The sequence below is a fragment of the Mustela erminea genome, chromosome 8, assembly GCF_009829155.1.
Source record: "Mustela erminea isolate mMusErm1 chromosome 8, mMusErm1.Pri, whole genome shotgun sequence".
Classification (NCBI taxonomy): Eukaryota; Metazoa; Chordata; class Mammalia; order Carnivora; family Mustelidae; genus Mustela; species Mustela erminea.
This window is the reverse complement of record NC_045621.1, coordinates 50,023,174-50,043,004: the sequence shown is the minus strand read 5'-3', so window position 1 is coordinate 50,043,004 and position 19,831 is coordinate 50,023,174. Positions and strand designations below refer to the sequence as shown.

Genomic DNA, 19,831 nt, shown 5'->3' with positions numbered 1-19,831 from the left:
GCAGCGCAGGGTGGAAAGACCCAAAGCAAGCTTAGTCACATCAAGAGGAAAAACTCTGAGCCCTAAAAGTATTATTCCTAGGATACAACAGAAGGTTGGGAAGCGAAACTTTTGAGTCAAAACTAACGTAAAAAGAGTTCCTATAGGGACATCTGGGTGGCTCATTCGGTTAAGCCGCTGCCTTCGGCTCGGGTCGTGATCCCAGGGTCCTGGGATCGAGTCCCGCATCGGGCTCCTTGCTTGGCCACGAGCTTGCTTCTCTCTAAGCCTCTGCCTACCACTCTGCCTGCTTGTGTGTGCGCGCCTTCTCTCTCTGATAAATAAATAAAATTTTAAAAAAATAATAATCATCTGAACCAAAGCTCAATTTAAAAAAAAAAAGAGTTCCTATAACCAAAGGCTGGGTATGACCCACCAGGGTCTTACTTTCCCCTGGAATAAAGCAGTGGCATTCTTGGGGCAATGAAAAGGACATCAAATAACTCCTGATTCTGTTTCTGCTCAAGAAGAAACTTCAGGGTGTGTGAGGCTGTGATGTTTCATTTGCAAGTCTCTTCTTTGTTCATTTTTGGCAGTTATGATCACGAGAATTAGGATAAGGTTTACTACCTCGCCAAAAATACCAATGCTGTGATTGATGTGTGATTCAAAAAAGCTGTCAAAAATGGATACTCGGAAAGGAATGAACCACATGGCTGGGCCAGGCATGCTAATATTTTTGTACCATGTTATAATCCTTTTCAGCTGGACCTTCTCAGAGTTGGATTATTACTTCCTTTCATGCAATTCTAAGCTAAGGGCTACAATATACGGCACAAGAACCCTGACAGATTGAGTTCATACCTTCATTACTAAAATCCAAAAATTACAGCTATTTGATATGGAAATGGGACATCAAGAAAAACAGGCACACAGCCTCAGCCAATGACATTTAAAGACCCTCGAGGGTCTGAGAACAGAGAGAATTTTATTTCACACTAGTCTGACAGTTCTATCAAACATTCTTTTATCTAACTTTTGAAAGTTAAAATTTAGGGCAAAAGTGACATTTATCAGCTGGGAGAAAAAGGAACAATTTTCCTCACTGAAAAGTGAGAAAAAAAGAGAATGTAGAAAGTATCTTTAGAAAAGGTAGGCTCTTGGGAATGCCTGGATGGCTCAGTCGGTTAGGCATCTGCCTTCAGCTCAGGTCACGATCTTGGGGTCTTGGGATCAAGCCCCACATCAGGCTCCCTGCTCAGTGAGAGGTTGGCTTCTCCCTCTGCCACTCATCCACTCATGCTCTCTCACTCTCAAATAAAATCTTTTTTTTTTTTTAAAATAGGCTCTCACTTCTAGATGGTGATAATATATTGATCTGATTGGTGACAGGCCTATTTCATAAGCTCCACTTGGATTCAGCAAGACTGACTGTGTAGGATACAACTCAATAAACCAATGAACCTTCTAGAAAACGTGCAGCGGGGGGTAATTGGGGGGATTCAAACTATAATGACTTCATTACTTTGTTTCCTAGATCAAATGAGGTAGCAGTAGTATTCTTGATTTGAAACAAGGACGAAGCTTTTATTAAACAATGCTTGTATCTCAATCAGATATGACAGAAGGCCATTGATACACAAGTTACACAAATCCTTTTTTTGCCATTATGAGAATTCAGAATAAAATCCAAATGACTCCATCCGTCCCAGAATGGAGCTGGAGCCAAACAAAACTTCAACAGCAGTTTCTTCAGAGCCCAGATGGTCATGACCTTGAATGAATTTTCTCATGTGAACTAGCTGCTTACTGGTCTAGTGGTCCACTGCATGGTGGTTGTCTGCTCCAATTATGAAAATGCTAACACTTCCATTAGGCTCTGAAATGGAAGAGTCCAATGCCGCGCTTAAGAACAGATGAAGGGAAACCTCGCTACGGTGGAGTTGAGGGGCCAAAAAGGGGAGCTCTCGAAAGGTACCATTCCACATCAATTACAGAAAGACTGCCACTCACAGACCTCAACAGAAAAGCTGTCAACAGGAAAGAATCAACTACAGGACCCAACAGGAAAAAGTGTACACTGTATCTCCTCCAACAAATCGACCATCTCGACAACTCAGCCAATGAGAAACCGTAATCACCTTGAACTCCTGCTTTTCTCCAATGGGACGGACATTCAAAACAACCCCACAGGATTTCCCCCTTCTCCATAAAATAGTGTTCCTCTCCTTTGCTTGTTGGACTTTCCTATGGTTTTTCTGTAGCTTTTATGTCCCAAATGGTAGTTTTCAATTCCCAAATAAACCCAGTTTTTGCTGGCAAAATGACCGCTGCTTTATTTTTAAGGCTAACAACTGAAATATCAGACTCCTTTCTTTCCAGATAACACAAAATATAGAGGGGCCAGGGATCAAGATAAAATATCCAATTAGAAGGTACACATAATGGATAGGAAACATCCAAAAAAAAAAAAAAAATCAGTAAGCACAATCGTAGGGTGAGTGTAGCAAGCACAAGCCACCATCAGTTCAATTCTGGGTGCTGTTTCCATTTGAACTTGATGATGCTGTAACTAAAGCCCCATTAGAGTCCAAACCCTAGCCCCTAAAGTTGGTGCTTTAATGATGTGAAATAGAAGAGGCGCAGAATAATCAGAACCACCACTTTATGTGAAATGCTTACGGAATGTCACAACTTGACTGTACTAAGCAGTATCATTTAATATCCACAACAGCCCGAACAGGGAGCCCTTGAACTCATCCAATGGGCATGGCTACAGACTTAGAAAGACCACAACCAGCAAGCAGCAAAATCCTGATTCAAACTCCAGTGTCCTTCCAAAGACTGTACTCAAGGGGCGCCCAGGTGGCTCAGTGGGTTAAAGCCTCTGCCTTCACTCAGGTCATGATCCCAGGGTCCTAGGATTGAACCCTGCAGCAGAGAGCCCGCTTCTCCCCCCTCTCTCTGCCCGCCTCTCTACCAACTTGTGATCTCTGTCAAATAAATAAAGACTATATTCAAGAAACAAGCATTCAGAAACAGTTCAGTTAAATGCCCGTTCCAGGTCCGAATGATCCAATGCCACCTCTTCCTGTGAAAAGCATTAGGTAAGACGGCAAGCATTCTAGGCCAGTGAGTACAGCACCTGGCTCAGCTTCTGGTGCGTGCAGCCTACAAGAGCAAGCCTCACAATCCACTGCTCTTCAGGGCAGAATCTTCTACAACCTGAAATGTCGTCCCTGGGAATGAGTACTTTCTACTAGATTCTTCCAAGCGATTTGCACAAGCACACTTACAGTCACACCTATTGAATCTTTAAGCATTCAGGCACAGAGCAGAATTCATTTTGACTATACTTCATGAATTACAGCTTCCAGCCAAACTCATAAACTTGTTCAGACTCATCAGTTTATCTAAAATGTTCTAAGACTTTACCCTTATATAGCACATTATCTATTATAGCACACGTGTATATGATAAACACCTTTACAAGTCCTCTATTATTTTCATTTTCACGTCTATCTTCCCCACTATGCAGCCAACTCTACAAAGGAAGAGATGATGTTTTTTTTCATTTTGCATCCCAGCATCTACACAGTGCCTGGCGTGGAGCAAACAATTTGGTGAATGAATGGGATTATATGAAATCTGCATATTAAAAATAAGCAAGCCCTGGCATCATGCTTACTAATTAACAGAAGATAATAATGGTTGTCCCCAACACAAGGAAGCCCAAGTCTGTGGGTTATCACTGGGGGCTGATCAAAAGGCTTACTACACAGCCTTCAAGCTGTAACAACACAGCCATTTTACTAGGGACATTAAAAAAAAGAAACAAAGGTTCAGAGACAGTTGTCTGAAAGACAGCCTTCAAAAAGCCTTCAGAGGACAACTGTTACTAGAAAAAAGCAAATTTCATCACAAGCTTACTTGGCCTTTACTATTTCAACAGTGGACAGTGGCTTATTCATCCGGTCTTATTTTATCTTTAAATTTTTTTTTTTTTTTGAAGGATATATATAGTTACTGTTGGTTCTGAGCAGATACCAACAAAATTAATACAGGCTAAAAAGATATTGAACTTACCCTCACAGGGCTTTCAATTTACTTGGAACCATTACATTTCTATTTATCATATTTATATCCTATGTTTATAATTGGGAATCAAAACAGTATGTTAGGCACGGCTGTAGGGTCAACGAGGTTGACTTTCAGCTTCAATGCCTTCTAGAAATGTATGTCCTCAGGCAAGTCCCTTAACTCCACTGAGTTTCTCAGACAAAGCAGGGGTGACACCACCCTCCGGGGCTCCTGAGCTACCTTTTCATGTTTTTAAAGCGATTAAAGAAATGCCCAAGAGGGACCCTACCTTGTTTTTGCTGCTATACCTGCACCAAATCCACCTTTAACTTGAGGGCTGCCTTACAATTCTAGGAAAAAAATTCACACACACAAGAAACACATTCACTGATATGGATCTAAAGGCTCCCTGTGATATGAACAGAGCAAACCCACAGGAAAGCAAGATGTTGGAATCCTCCCCCCCATCCTTCAGTCACGGCCAGAGGTTCGAGAGTTAAAGGCAGAATGGCCTGAATGCCCAGGCATCTGCACGGAAGCTTTTCTTCTGCAGCTTCTTCCTCAGTCAAGCTCAGAGATTCTCCAGCTTGAACATGTATAGGAATTTTTTCCTACAGTTGTACACCCAGCACTATACGTGCTGTACCTTCACAGCAAATTAGAAATTTCAGGGATAATTTTAGCTCTATACGACTTTTCTTGTATTTTCAACTTCAGAATCAAAAAAACCTCCTAGATGTCCTTAAAATTAAAAGATAAATAAGATCAAGAAAAAAAAAATCCAACAAGCTAGGAGCAAGCAAAAAACAATGACAACAGAAACAAAAACACAAGACAAAAACGAAAAACACACTTCTCCATTCCTTGCCTGACCCAGATCTAGCTTCAAGCAGATGAAATCGGCCATTGCAAGTACCAGGCTTCAGAGGGTCTTTACTTACAAGGGATCTATCTGTTCATGCTAATCAAATAGTCCATTCTCAAACTGTTAGGTCCCACGGGTCTGGAACAGTGACAATACTGCAGTGACCACTGTTAGAAGTCATCTGATTTTAAGGAGCAGCAGCGTGGTGACCGCACAAAGCCACTGCCAAGAAACACCTCTGGGAGTGGGGCGCCTGGGTGGCTCAGTCGTTAAGCATTTGCCTTCAGCTCAGGTCATGATCCCAGGGTCCTGGGATGGAGCCCCACATTGGGCTCCCTGCTCTGTGGGGAGCCTGCTTCTCCCCTCCCACTGCTTGTACTCCCTCTCTCGCTATCTCTCTCATCAAATAAATAAAATCTTTAAAAAAAAAAAGAAAAAAATACTTAGAATCACAAAAGTTCATTTGAAAGCACTTTGCAAATAGCAAAGCACCAAGATGCCCATATTCAGAATGTTGCTCCCTTAAACTTGCCTGATTCCAAATACAATTTCTTAAGGGACATCCTACTGGAAGAAAGCCCTACACGACGGGGCTACTAACTTGATGACAGTACATCATGACACACTGATCTGGCTTACTGACAGTGAAAAACCACTGATTTTCTTGGCCATTTCACTGCCCTCTTCTCCTAATTCACCAGTTTTCCCGAAGGAGCCAAGTGAGGCATGATACCAACTTACTCTCTCTGAACTCCCAGTAATCCCGGGCACCTACTACACACAAGTGATACCGGGAATACCAGGATGAGTAAGAATCTGTTACAAAGTGTCCTTTCAACACAACTGGCAAGTTATATGCAATTAACAGTCAAGCCCAGTGTGGTCAGCTACTCAGTTCCTGTCCTGTTTCAGCCCGCATCCTATGGTGCCCTGTCCTTCTCTAATCAAGTCAGTTAACTGCTGACACTCTTCCCCAGGGCCAAGCGCTGTGCCAGAGAAGGAAAAGCACCAGGGCCTGTAAGACGTGGTCCTGGTCTTCCAGGAGCGCATGATGTGAACTGGCCAATAAAACAGACATAAACGATCGCAGAGAGTGTAATGAGTGGCTGCAAAGCGCCACATAAAAGCCTCCCTTTATTTTACAGTCACACCTCATACAACGTGGTATTTAATCAAGGGCCTGATGAGTAAGAGAAATAATTCATACTATTCCTACAATAAAAAGATCAAAAAGAGGAGAGTTGTTTTTCCCACCTCCCCCCAGCTGATGCTGGCCTACAGGGACACAGAGAAGAGGCAGGATTTCAGAAGAGCCTCAAAAGCTGGGTAGGATCTCAGTAAATGAGGAGCCAAGGGAGTCCCTGACATGCAGGAGAGTCACTGCAAGCCAAGGTATAATAGAGGGAAAGTTCTGAGGACAGTGATCAAGCAAGGAACCAGAAGAGGAGAGGGGTCTGGCCAGACTGTGGATGGCTTCGATGAGAAGGCTGGGAGGGAGACGGAAGGCAGGAGAACACGGAGGGGAGCCCCTAACCACAAACAGAGCCAAAGAGCCTCTCCAGTTGGACTGATGTCTGGAATAACGGGATAGGGTTCTGATGGGAAAATGGAGCCAAAGGATGAAATCCATCATCTTATCCCTTTTAATACTTCGAAAGAATCATCAAGATAGATGGCAAAAGCTGAAGGCCAGAACTTAGGCTTGTGAGTGAATTAACATAATTTGTATCTGCAAGGGCAGAATTCCAAGTAGTGAAGCCCAAATTGCAAACGCTCCCCATTCATGCTTTACTCTAGGAATACAAATCAAAATGTCGTCTTCTCAGTATTATGAAAAACAGACGCTACACACACACACACACACACACACACACACACGATCCCATTAGGGTTATCAATGAGGAAGTATCTAAAAGCAACCGGAAGATACCACAATATCAATATTTCCTAATGGTCAGGCCTCCTTGGACGGAGGAAATCTCTCAAAGGAAACAGTGGAAACCTTCTGGTTAGAGTCACTTAAAGTAAGACCACAAAGCACGATCCTGTGGTCTACTTTCTTCCACGTTAAGCCTGACCACTTGGAAAGTTCATTCAGGTGAGTGACTGTGGCCAGGGTGGCAAGGAGCCAAGATGAACCATGTATGAAGGAAAAACAGGGAAAGAGACTCCGATTCCTGATCCAGGGATTCCAACAGCATGTTCAGGTTGAGAAAATCCATCAGTCTGTACACTTAATGCTCTGGACCCATTTGTTTGTCTATTATTCTTCAATAGGAAGATTTTCTGAGGGACGGTTAGGAGCTACCATCCTCAAGAACAACCAAAAGATATTTTTCCATTTCTCCATTACCCACAGAAAATTTAGCGGAAACCACTGGCATTTCTGATAATTACTGGTGAAATAACAAAAATATTGCTGTCTAATGTTAGTGAAGGACTCCATTCAATGAGGATTGGGAACTGGTAAATTCACAGATGATCCGGAGATTTCTAAACCAAACAAATGCTTTCCAAAAAGCCAGAGATTATGAGACTCAAAACTCTGAGTGTGAAGGACCTTTGGAGAGGCTGCACCCTGGCAAGCTGAATGCTTCCACAGACCCAGAAGGCCACACAGCCTGAAACATTCCCTCCCGGTTTGTGAAGGGATGGCCTGATTAGTCAGCAAGGGAATGATGATTTTGTGATAAGGCCTGGGGACTCCCAATTCCAAGTGTGTAACATCCTGGTCCCAAAGCATTTGGACTGAATTGGCCTCCCAGGTTCACCAGGCAGAAGTCCCCATGGGTAACGAATCCCAATTAGTCAAGACAGTACACTATCACTAAGAGAGCGTTTCCTCAGAAAAACCACGAAGGCCGACCATCCTGGGGACTGAAGGGGCCAGAAGTGAAACTAACCCACAGAACTACTCACCTGATTCACCACCTTTGCATGGGGTCTCCCCAGCTTTCCTGAAGATAACACAGGGCAGTCCAGACCTCACTGAGCAATGCTGTCATGAAACAAAATGGTGTTCTAACAACTTCTATTAGTTTTCCTACTACTTCCCTCAACATTAAAAAAATAATAATAAATTCCTAAAGGTAGATGAGCTTATTTTCAATCTTTCTCCCACTATGAAGCAGTCATCATCTTTACCTATCCCACCAAAATAAAATTAAAACTCCATTAATACTCTTTACTCTTGCTATATAAATCCAAACCTTCTCTGGTCCTGTTCCCAGTCACTACAATACTACAAAGTTTTATCCGGTCATAAACTCGACTACCTACATTTCCTTGCAAGATTTATTTTTATTTCTAGACGAAAATGAGACATTAATTGCTCCTATCCTCTCAATTCAAGAAACCACATATGCTGTCCTCAAATCCCAAACCACAAATGCTAAAGATTATGAATAAGAGGAATGTCTATTTGCTTATAACTGCTTGCTAAAGGAATAACTAGACTCTTGCATTGAGAACAATCGGCTCATTCTTGACCTACCATCCTATTTATCTTTCTATTCTCAAAGCTAATTGCTTATATAAGCATGCCAATTTGCCCTGATTATAGGATTCTTAATAAATGAATGTTGTTTACATTTCACAAGTGTATTTGAATTTCACTCCGGGAAGCCAAGCTCATCAAGTCTTTGTAAGTGGTAAAACCAGAGATCAAAGCAAAAGGCCTGCATTGAACCAACAAACAATTAGGCTTGAGAATAGAGGCCTAAGCAAAAATACAATTGATTTATTGATTTTTCTACTCCAGAAGTACACCTTGGGGTCACTGTTCACTCTGGAGCTGTAGAACCTTCTCTGCAGATTTTCATTATGATTATACGATGATCATTTCTTAGTTAATAAGTCTAACATTCAACAGGCTTTGATCCATTTTTCCATACTTCTCATCTTGGTGCTTTTGATTGCAGCAGACATCTTTAAGAGTTTGGTTTGTTTTGTTTTGTTTTTAAAGATTTTATTTATTTATTTGACAGAGATCACAAGTAAACAGAGAGGCAGGCAGAGAGAGAGAGAGGAGGAAGCAGGCTCCCTGCTGAGCAGAGCCCTACGTGGGACTCGATCCCAGGACCCTGAGAACATGACCTGAGCTGAAAGCAGCGGCTTAACCCACTGAGCCACCCAGGCGCCCAAGAGTTTGGTTTTTCACCTCTTCTCCACTTTGACTAATTTCCCCACAATTTTTGGTACCTTTTACACAATTCTTTTCCAACTCTACCGTATTCACCAACCCAAGTGTCTATATTTTTTTGAGGCTCCCAGATGAGGCCGATGGCACCAAGTTTGAGGATGACTGTTTCAGTTTGTCAATCCCTTTACCATCCTGCCTGAAATGAAGTGTTCAGCCAAACTCCCATGGGAAAAGAAAAAGAAAAACAAGGGGAAGAAGTCAGGTTCATGAACAAATCCCTCTCTTCAAGGCAGGCCCTGCAGGTACCAGTCAAATCTCAGGGCCCAACACCAGGCACAGAGCCAAAAATGTAAACGATCCAACACCTTTCCCAAGGCCAACGAGTTTTTAGTATAGGCCAGGCACGAGGGCTATCTTACCACACAGAACTCAGTCAAGAGAGATTACCTCTGGAGATAGCAGGATTTAAAGGCCTCAGCATGTCAGCTTCTGGGGCAAGGGATAGAGGGGCTAACAGCAACTCTTCAAAGAAAAACGTGGACTAAGGTTCTGTGTGAATTCAGTCACTGAAGTCAGTTACCAGTTGCCCAAGAACACCAGAAATCTGACTGGAGGAACACCTCTAGTGTGTCCTAGAACCAAAAAAGTCTGTGGCGAGGTGGATATCTATATAGCTACTGGTCAGGATCTTTGTTGCGTGTTTTTTTAAGACCACAAGCAGAGCGTACACTTCTACTGTCCACAACAAACACCGTTCTGCCTCAGGTGGGGACTCCCAGCCCTTCTGGCCCAACATCTGCGGACTAGCTCAATCACAGCTCTCGGGCCTCCCCTCCTCCCTCGACACTGCTGCCAAGTCACAGCCAACGGAAAGTGCATACTCCGTAGTGTTACACTGAAAGAGAGGCTTCTGGAAAAAAGGATAGAGCAACTGGGGAGAGGAAGATCACCAGCAGCATGAGCAGACAGGAGGAAAGAGGTGAGAGGGGTTACTGCTGCCCACAGGATTCAAGCAGGTGAGAGCTGACAAGGTGTATGAAGCCCTTCTACAGAGACCATGACCCCAAACCCAGGGGACACAGTCCTGGGGTTTGGGGGAAGGAAGGAAACATGCACTACTGGTTTTTTTTTTTTCCTTTCAAGATTTTATTTATTTATTTATTTATTTATTTGATAGATGAAGAGCAGAAGGGAGAAAGAGATGCCAACTCCCTTTCTAGCAGGGAGCCCGATGCGGGACTCAAGCCCGATGCAGGACTCAAGCCCAGGATTCTGGGATCATGACCTGCGCTGAAGGCAGAGGCTTACCTGACTGAGCCCCCCAGGCATGGCCCTATTTGAGAGAAGAGCCAGCTTGTAACTCACCCTCCCTCCTAAGCAATTCAATCTGTTCTTGTCTAAGGATTCACTGCTTTGTCCATAAGAGACTTCCAGCTCCCAGCACCCTCTTGCAAAGTAGAGAAGACCACCCAGAATCAGTGCTTCTTCTGTCAGCCACTTACATGGCACCTATCACTTGCTTAAACATAAGGAAGCCCACCGTACTTTGTCCGTTTACCCCAAGCCCGAAGCAGGGGGGATAAAAAAGAGCACACTTCTTTAAGACCAAGGCCTTCAAGCAACAGTTTTTAAGAAGTCAAATAAATCTCCAGAAAAACACAAGCCTACACTTATTTTCTTCTTGAGCCCAGGAGAAAACTACAGGGGAATCCTTCCCCACTCTCAGGTGCTAGGATTCTAGGTCCAGACCTGCACGTGGCAGGCTCACCTCAAGGAGGGCACCATGCAGGCCAGTAAAGCACCAGCCAAGTCTTGGGTTTGCAAAGAACCTCCAGTCGCCAGTATTCCTCGTCCGACTTCTGTGTGAGCAGCTCTAACGGAGAGCGCACTCCTCACCTCACTGACGATGCTAAATGTTAAAATACTTTTCCTAAAGCTTATGTGACTTTTTGTCACTGACCCTGGAAATTGTATTCTCTAGACCACACAGAATACACCTACACAAGTTCCTGCACAAAGCTCTTCAAAATGCAAAGTCAGCTAATGGATCAAAGGGCGGTATGTTCTGGAAATCTTACACTCTCAAGTGCTAGGATCTTAAAAAAAAAAAAAAAAAAAAAAATCTCTTTACTATCTTTAACAGTTGTGTCAAGTTGTATTTCAGTTTTACTGGGGAAGAAAAATCAAGCACCCGAGGAAAAAGTTTCACTTGCTCAACCTGGTGCAGGAGATAGGATTCCAGAAACTAGGTTTCCTGCCTCCCAGGCCAGCGCTGTTTGCTAAGCGAGAGGACACAAGCAAAAGTAATTCGTATCACCTAAGGATGTGAGAGCATGCATACCTTTCCTTCCCAAAACCCATCTGTTTGTGTTTCTGCCAGTCTCTCACAGTAGCCAAACACTTACATTTAGATAACAGCCTTTGATCAGCTTCTATACTAGATATCCAAAGGTACTGGCATTATGGGGGGGGGGGGTGGAATGCACCCCAATAATAAGCATATAATCCGAAGATTGGTGAAATAAAGCAGCTCAGAGGTTTAGGACTGAGGATGAGATTGTAATGGCTCAAAGTCACAACACGCCACCCCCTCCCCTTCTCTACCACCTTTCCCGAACAAGAGAAAGGATGTGAGGCAAGTCAGGGAGCAGCTGACGACGACTGAAGCGCTCCCTCAGCCATCCATCTGCTCAGCAGACTTCATGGCAAGAGTTCTCCTTGGACGTGGTTAAAAGGGAACACCTTGCAGAGGGAAATAAATGTTCAAACTTGACTTTCCTTGTCCTTTCACAAGTAATTACATTTGGGGTACATGCACTGCACTGACAGATTGTTTCTTTCTTTCCTCTGATTTTGGAAATCCTAAATTCCCCAACCAAGGTGGGTCAAGGCTACCTTGATAGAAAAAACCGAAGTGCACCCTTGGACCCCATCACCAATACCATGGCTGAGAAATGGAACAGCCTAGTGACAATGCCCTAATGTTTGACTTTAAATGTGAAACATCACGGGCACCTCACAGCAGTCACTTGTAAGACATGTTTGCCAATTTTATACAGTCTGAAACTGGCACTTATCAGATTTAGAGATTTTTTTTTTTTTAGAGGATTTTCCTGCTAGCTCTAAGCAGTTTTTTTTTCCTTCCTAGTTCAAGGGCCCCAGAAGTGTAATAAAACATAGGGTGAGGGGGCAGAGGGGAGATTCAGAGATCCAAATCTGGGTGAAAAATCCTAGATCAGTTATTCAATAATTGTAGGAGTTTAGGCAACTTAGCTCATTTTATCTCCTAGAATTCATGTGAGGATTACATGAATATGTAAGCATAGGGTATGCTCATAGCAGGTACTCAAAATGTTTCACTTCTTCCTAAAGCAGAATGACTACATTCACCCCTCAGGGCAAGAAGGGGGGGGTGGGGCTGGAAAGAAATTGACTCCAATTAATCACACACCAATGTAGTTCCCAGTATCAAACATATGATAATACTGCCCTACACCATCACTTTCTAATTGGTCTTGATTCTGTTTGCAGAGCAGCCTGATATCTGAGATCACACAGAGATACACCAGCTAAGATAGAGGGCTTAAAAGTATCCTTTCCTCCGACATTCAAAGAAAGAATCCTTGACAAAGGCACTGGGGGACTTACATTTTAGTTGCAGACTATGACTTCAAGCCAAAAATTAGTGAACAGCATGGAAGGTCCAACATAGAAAGAGGTATTCTCGGACAGACACTGTCATCGGTTCACCCCACCCCAAAATAAACTTCATAGCATCATCTTTGAAAATAAAGGACACAAGAGTGTGTGCGCATGAGTATGTGTATTGCCAATGTTCAGGTAATGTTTAATGCAACAGAGAGCCATTGGGATGTTTTATTATAAATGTGTAGGACCCCAGGGACTCCTGGGTGGCTCAGTTGGTTAAGTAGCTGCCTTTGGCTCAGGTCATGATCCCAGGGTCCTGGGATCGAGTCCCATATCAGGATCCTGGCTCAGTGGCAAGTCTGCTTCTCTCTCTGCCTGCGGTTCCCCGTGTTTGTGCATGTGTGCACACATGCTCTTTCTCTCTGACAAATAAGTAAAATCTTAAAAAAAAAAAAAAGTGTAGGACTCCCAAAAATAAACACATGCCAATGTTACTAGAAATATGTGACATGTATTCATCCTAAAGGAATAAAACCAGATGAGTAAATTTATAATTTATGAAAGACTTTCATCAAACAGCATAACAAAAATATCACACACATGTGCACAAAGGCGTATCACCTTACAGCTTGAAGGTAGCTACAAGGATGCAAATAGCTAAATGTATACAAGGAGTCAGTAGTACTTTCGCATACAGGTGTTTTATAACTACTATAGCAATACAGAAGACAAGTTTAAGAAGGAGACTCTCCTTAGGAAAATTAATCTCCTAAAATTTAGAAACAATTTGTACTAGTCTTTAATTGCAGAAGTTCAGTAATTTAAGTCTATTTTAAAAAACATTTTCCTGGGGCACGTGGGTGGCTCAGTGGGTTAAAGCCTCTGCCTTCGGCTCCAGTCATGGTCTCAGGGTCCTGGGATGGAGCCCCTCATCAGGATCTCTGCTTAGCGGGGAGCCTGCTTCCTCCTCCCTCTCTGTCTGCCTCTCTGACTACTTATGATCTCTCTGTCAAGTAAATAAAATCTTTTTTTTCTAGTTTTTTTTTATTTTTTAAAGATTTTATATATTTGTCAGAGAGAGAGAACGCAAACACAGGCAGACAGAGTGGCAGGCAGAGTCAGAGGGAGAAGAAGGCTCCCTGCCGAGCAAGGAGCCTGATGTGGGACTTGATCCCAGGACGCTGGGATCATGACCTGAGCCGAAGGCAGCAGCCGAACCAACTGAGCCACCCAGGTGTCCCAATAAATAAAATCTTTAAAAAAAGTTTTCCTATTAAAAAAAATCATTACTTTTTACAATTTACCCTTCCACTGATCTTAATACTGCAATCTTTGACTCTCTCCTTTCCATTCATACAAATTAATTTTTTAGATTTATACCATTTAACTCATTTAGATTGATGAAAGGGTAGGGGGATAGTCATTGAGTAGGTCTGGTCTCGAGAGTTTCCAGAAATAGATGGACTTCTGTCATTATAATTTTTATTTACTCTTCCCCAATGCTTTAAATATTCTAGAGCTTGAGGATGGAATGCTTTTTCACGCCTGAAATGTCTCATTAATTATTGATGTAAGCCATACTCACAATGAGGTGCCTGTACACTTTCCTGCACAGTACTACTATCTGGTTTTCCTCCCAAAAAATATATATGATCCTTATTATAGATGAAAATAAAGCTAGCATCAATAATGCCAACATGATTCCCTTTGCCCCAGGGTAAAGAATTTCTCTACATATATACTTTAAAACTTGCCACCTAAAATTTGTCCTTCTAGCTTGATCTCCAGATTTAAACGGTTTGAGTTCATTTCTTAAGCAATTCATGAAGAAAAGCATGGTTGAGACCATCATGTGTGCAACTCCGGAAAAAAAACAAAAACAAAACCAAAACTGACCTTAAGAGAAATCACCTTCACTTCTAAGCCCAGAAAGAGGGCTTCTTTCAACTCCTCTTGTAGGTTTCCAAAAAGCAGCTGGAGCTGACTACAGAGAGTTACAGTAAACACCACATCAATGTCCAAATGCATCACTAACAAGAGGGACCCCAAGCTGAGAATTTTCCCAAAAGCTTTTTCTCTATTCAAAAAAGGTCAGCCTGATATTTTTTTGTTCTTGTTTTTTGTTTATTTTGAGAGGCTTAAAATATTATAAACAATTAAGAAAAGGACACATCCAGTAATTGTGTATGACACACAGTAGAGCAGAAGAAACCACAACAACCAACCACTGCCCCAACGAGCTTGTGATGTAGAATCATAAATGTCTACATACTAAATTTTTGACTGCTAGACTTCATAATAACACAAATCCACCATGGTAATGATGAAACATTTTTCTAAAGATTAATTCAGATCATGTGTTATTAATCAGCAGAGTAACTAAAAGCTCATGCAAAACCCGCTATCCCAATCTAGCAGAACTCAATTGCATTATTGTTATCAGGTTTTCCTGTGTCACTGGCCCTTCCATTTCAAGTACACCCACAAACACAACATCACAGGATGAAAAGACAGAAAATCCAGATCTAGGAGGTAAGAACCATGTGTCTGGAAGAAAGAGGATTTTGAATAAAAACGTTGGTCTCTGGGAAGACAGGTCAAGTACGCACCCAGGCTGCCTTGAGAAGTAATTAAGCCTATGCCTTTCCTTTCAGTGTGTCCCATCTTGCACAACAGTGGGGAGCAGCTGTGGGAGATCAGAGAAAATGCAAAGCAAGACAGGCAGCCTCCTCTATCCCCCCACTGCTACACCAGACTTTCTGGGGCCTTGAAAAAAGCTGGTGGCCTCTGTTCTTCCAAAGAGCACGAAGTTAACCTGCCATCCAGAACACTGGGCCCCCTCTCAAACTATCCCTTTAGAAAGGCCTGGAGAAAGGCAGTTTTAAATGTCCGTCTTCAGACTCAAAGTTGGGAGGTTACACACCAAAAACCTGCAGCAGACACAAAACTGGCTGCCTTGAGCACAAGTTTCTCTCGTTACCTAGCCTCCTAGAGTTTAGAAGTAACTAGCTAGGAAAAGGTAGATGGACAAGGGTAAGGAAGAGGAACGCATAGGCTCTTGCCCGTTTCCCTCCCAACATCCCTTGAAGGAGGCTGGGTCACTAAAAATCGGAAGTCTGGGGACCAGCTGCAGTACAGACAGACTCTCGCTGGGTCGAGGGGGAGGCCGCCACACCCTCTTGAGCTCACAACACTGTCAAGCTCTAGCTGGGAGGGGTTCAGAAACTTAGTCCCAGCAGGAAAGGAGAGAAATGAGTCTTCGGTGTCTTGGATTTGGGAAGCTAAAAAGCTAATCGCAGATTTCGGAAGGAGCCGGGAACTTGGCTGTGCGTGCTGGAGGAGGGAAGGGGTCGCCCTTGATGTCAGAACAGTTCGAAACACGTCCCCGCAAAACTGCACATTCTTGTGGTTTAAGATTTAAGACCGAAAGGAACGAGCTGAGGCAAAGCTTCTCTCGCGCCTGGGTTTCAGATGCCCCCCTCCCAGCTTAGGGACCGGGGCGCCGCACAACCCCGGGTCTGCTTATCTTTCCCTTTCGGGCGAGCTCCCCTCCGCCAAGCCGCTAGGTCCGCCTCCAAGTTCGCCTTCGCTCGCCGCTCGCTGCCGGCCGCATGCACCCATCTGCCCCGGACCCCGCGAGGCAGCTGGTCCGCAGGGACTCGGGATTTGCAGGTTTGGGGTTTATTGTATTTTTAAACAAAAAGCCTTAGCGGCTCGCCGCCCCCTTCTCCCCGGCCCGCGCCACCTTTCCTTCACGCCCACGCCGCACCTCCCGGGCACACGCGCTGCGAGGTGCTTCTCCCGCCAGACAATGGGCTCAGGGCCGGCCAGGCAGCCCGGCCCGAGCCCCCAGCCCCATCCCGGGACCCCGAGAGGGCGGAGCGCGGGGGCTAGAGGAGAACGGAGAAAAGTGAGGCTGGGGAAGCCACAAAGGGGAAGGTGGGCGCCTCCCCCCTTGGGACAGGAGGCTCGCTCCCGGCGCGGGGAGAAGAGGAGGGGGCGGGGGTCAGCTGCGACTCCCCGCCCGGAGCCCCGGGGCCCCGCCGCGCACTCACCAGCACGATGGCAAACCGCTCCTCCAGTTCACCTGGCTCGGGCATCGGCAGCTTCAAAGGCACGTTGTGCGCCCTGAAATCGGTCTGCTGCGAATCCATGCTCCCCGCGTTGCCCATGTTGGCTGCACGCCGGGGCTGGGGGCTACTCCGGGCCCCTCGCGTTCGCGTCGGAAATCAGAACAGCTCCCGGCGGCCGGCTCCCGCCCGCTGGCGCGACCTGCCCGACTCCCCGCCCTCCGCTGCGCCCTGGCGAGTGTGCAGCGCGCACCGCTCCCTAGCAGCGCTCCTCGCCGAGCCGCCCCCCGGCCTCCCTCATGCTCTCGGCCGCCCCAGAGCCGTTCCGGCCTCTTTTCCTTGGGAGGGGTCGTCAGGGCGCCGGGCGCCTCTCTGCATGTTGCTCCACTGGCACGCCGCCCCCTGCCTGCGATCGCGGCCAGCGGGCGCGTGGTTCCTCGAACTCGGTGTTCCGCCGGGCCGCAGCCGCCGCTGACACTTCCAGCCCCGCGGCTGGCGAGCACAACGCTCGTTCGGCGAGCACCTCTCGCAGACAAATGCAGCTCGGCGCTCCCGACACAATGCCCCCCTCGCCCGGCCCCCGCCCCCGGCCCGGCTCCGCCCACTCGCCCCGTGGACTGCCGGGACGCGTAGTTTCTGTCCAAAGTGTCCGCTCGCCGAAACCACGCCCTCTCCGCGGGACCGAGCCCGGGTCAAGCTTCAGAGGCAATCTGTGCGCTTTAGAGGCGATGGTCTGGGACCCTTTAGAACTCCCGAAGTCCAACAGGAGAAATCACTACCTCGTCTACGTCGGTTCTGACACTTAATTCGGCACACTTGACAAGTAAATGATCCAACCAATCGGTGACCGAATGCAAGCATTCTGATTTAAGTTTCAGAAGCTGGTTACCATTTCAAAAGGCTCTAGTTTAACAGGTCCCCTGAAAAGTACTGGCAACGTCCTATTTCATGAACTGGGAAATGGGTCCATGGGTGCTTGTTTTACTGTTCTTTCTTCCTTATATAACGTACTCTTTTGTGTGATTGAAATGTTTTATAAACAAATATACGCTTTAATGGATTTTTATAAGTATCCACGGTGAGTATATGCATATATGGTCGGACTCCAGGAGCTGAATGAGGATTCAATTCAAAATAAACACCTGTCGATAGCTATGACGTATGGGTTACCAGGTGCCTTAATGGGAGAAAAAGAAGATTGCTTCTGCTCTGGAATACTTCACAATCTAGTGAAGGAGAAAATGTACACAAGCATATTTCGTGTGAAATAGAAAGAAGGACAGGGTGTTTGGGAAAGCTTTGGAGGTGATCTTTGGCTGAAGGCTACCTTACTCCTCCATAACAGTCCCTATTTTACAAAGAAGCCTGGGCCCAATCTTATCTCTGGGATGCTTTCCAGACTATTACTACCCATTTTAAAAGAGTAGAAGTAGAAACAACCTTATAAACAATTTTAGCCACGTACTTTCAAGGGCATCCACCAGTTGACTAGTGACTGAACTCATAAGTCATCCTTCCTTAGCTTAGAGAATTTCTTTAATCGTGCTTTGTGTATCAAATTCACTTGGGGAGCTTGTTGTTAAAACTCCACACACCTTGGGCCCTGCCTATTACCAGAATTTCCCTGAGCCAAGAGCTGGAGCATGGGCTGGTGTATTTTTAACAAGCTCCCCAGGTTATTCTGATGTGAAACCAGGGTTGTTACCATCTTGTTAAAAAGCAACTGCTTCTGGAGAAGGTAACTCAACAAGACTAAACATCAAGGGCCACATTTCTTTTAGCTTTATAAGCCCCAAGATGTTCAATGACTATTTGTTGAATTGACAAGTGAGTTTTACCAAAAGCCTTTGAAGCAAATACACACACAGACATATTGTGTGGGTATAATCTATTAAATAAACCATTTCTGGTCATCTTTTAAAAAATGGAGAGAGTATAAATAAATCCAAAATAAAAGTCTAAATAAATGCAATCTGTATTCCAAAACTACACTGTATCAAAGTAAACAGTGTATTGCCAATCAAAGAAAGAATAACAGAGATAGATACATATACACACACCCCAACTAGAGAAAATGATTGAGAAAGAAAAGCAGTTAGTTCAAACCAAGTGAGACATTTCTTTTTTTTTTTTTTTAAGATTTTATTTATTTATTTGACAGAGAGAGAGATCACAAGTAGGCAGAGAGGCAGGCAGAGAGAGAGGAAAGGAAGCCGACTCCCTGCTGAGCAGAGAGCCCGACTCGGGGCTCGATCCCAGAACCCTGGGATCATGACCTGCGCCGAAGGCAGAGGCTCTAACCCACTGAGCCACACAGGTGCCCTCAAGTGAGACACTTCTGACCCACAAATGTATTAGTTTTCTTTCCAATCTCTAGACATACACTTTGGCTCTAATTGACACAAAATCAGCCCACCCAGAGGGTTGCCTGTCAGGATAGAAAAGCTAGAGATCTTTTCCACAGTTGAGAAATCCTTTTTTATTACACATTTATGGTTCCCTCTGGCCATATTTTTGTCAGTAACGAGGACCTTTTCCCCCCCTAAATCTTATCACATATAGTCTCTCTCATAATCTCATACTTTGAGAAGAGCCAAGGACAAAGTGTGCAAATCCATGAACCTAAAAGAACTCAGCCATTTCAAGGTTTGCAATCTTTAATATTTGGTTATTATTCATGAGTGTTATTTAGTATATAAATAAACAACACACTCCATTACATTATTAGGCTTCTGTAAGAATTTCTATCAAAAATCCCAGGAAAATATTTGTTTGGGGTAGGGTATGGAGAGGGAGGAAGAAGACATCACTTTAATTGTAACACCCTTATACCTTCCCCATAAAATTAAAATCAGGTGATTGTTTTCAAATATGAATTTCATTTTCTGATAACTAATACATATGACTTGTTATAGTTGATGCTGCAAAAAGTGGGCAAAAAATAAACTGTCTGTTAAAATTCTCCATTCACTTCCATGGAAATGAAATTTTAGAACTTTTTATTTCATGTACTTGGCATTTGCAAGCTATGCCAAGGATAGCTTGATC

General features: G+C 44.3%; 1 protein-coding gene across 1 annotated transcript in view; it reads right to left on the bottom strand.

The window, feature by feature from the left end:
* Positions 1-16,885, bottom strand: part of FMNL2 (formin like 2) — a 319,987-nt gene extending 303,102 nt beyond the window's left edge. The window contains 1 exon segment of the mRNA XM_032355571.1: positions 16,769-16,885. Coding sequence (XP_032211462.1) covers positions 16,769-16,885 — 117 coding nt within the window.
* Positions 16,886-19,831: the final 2,946 nt, after the last annotated feature.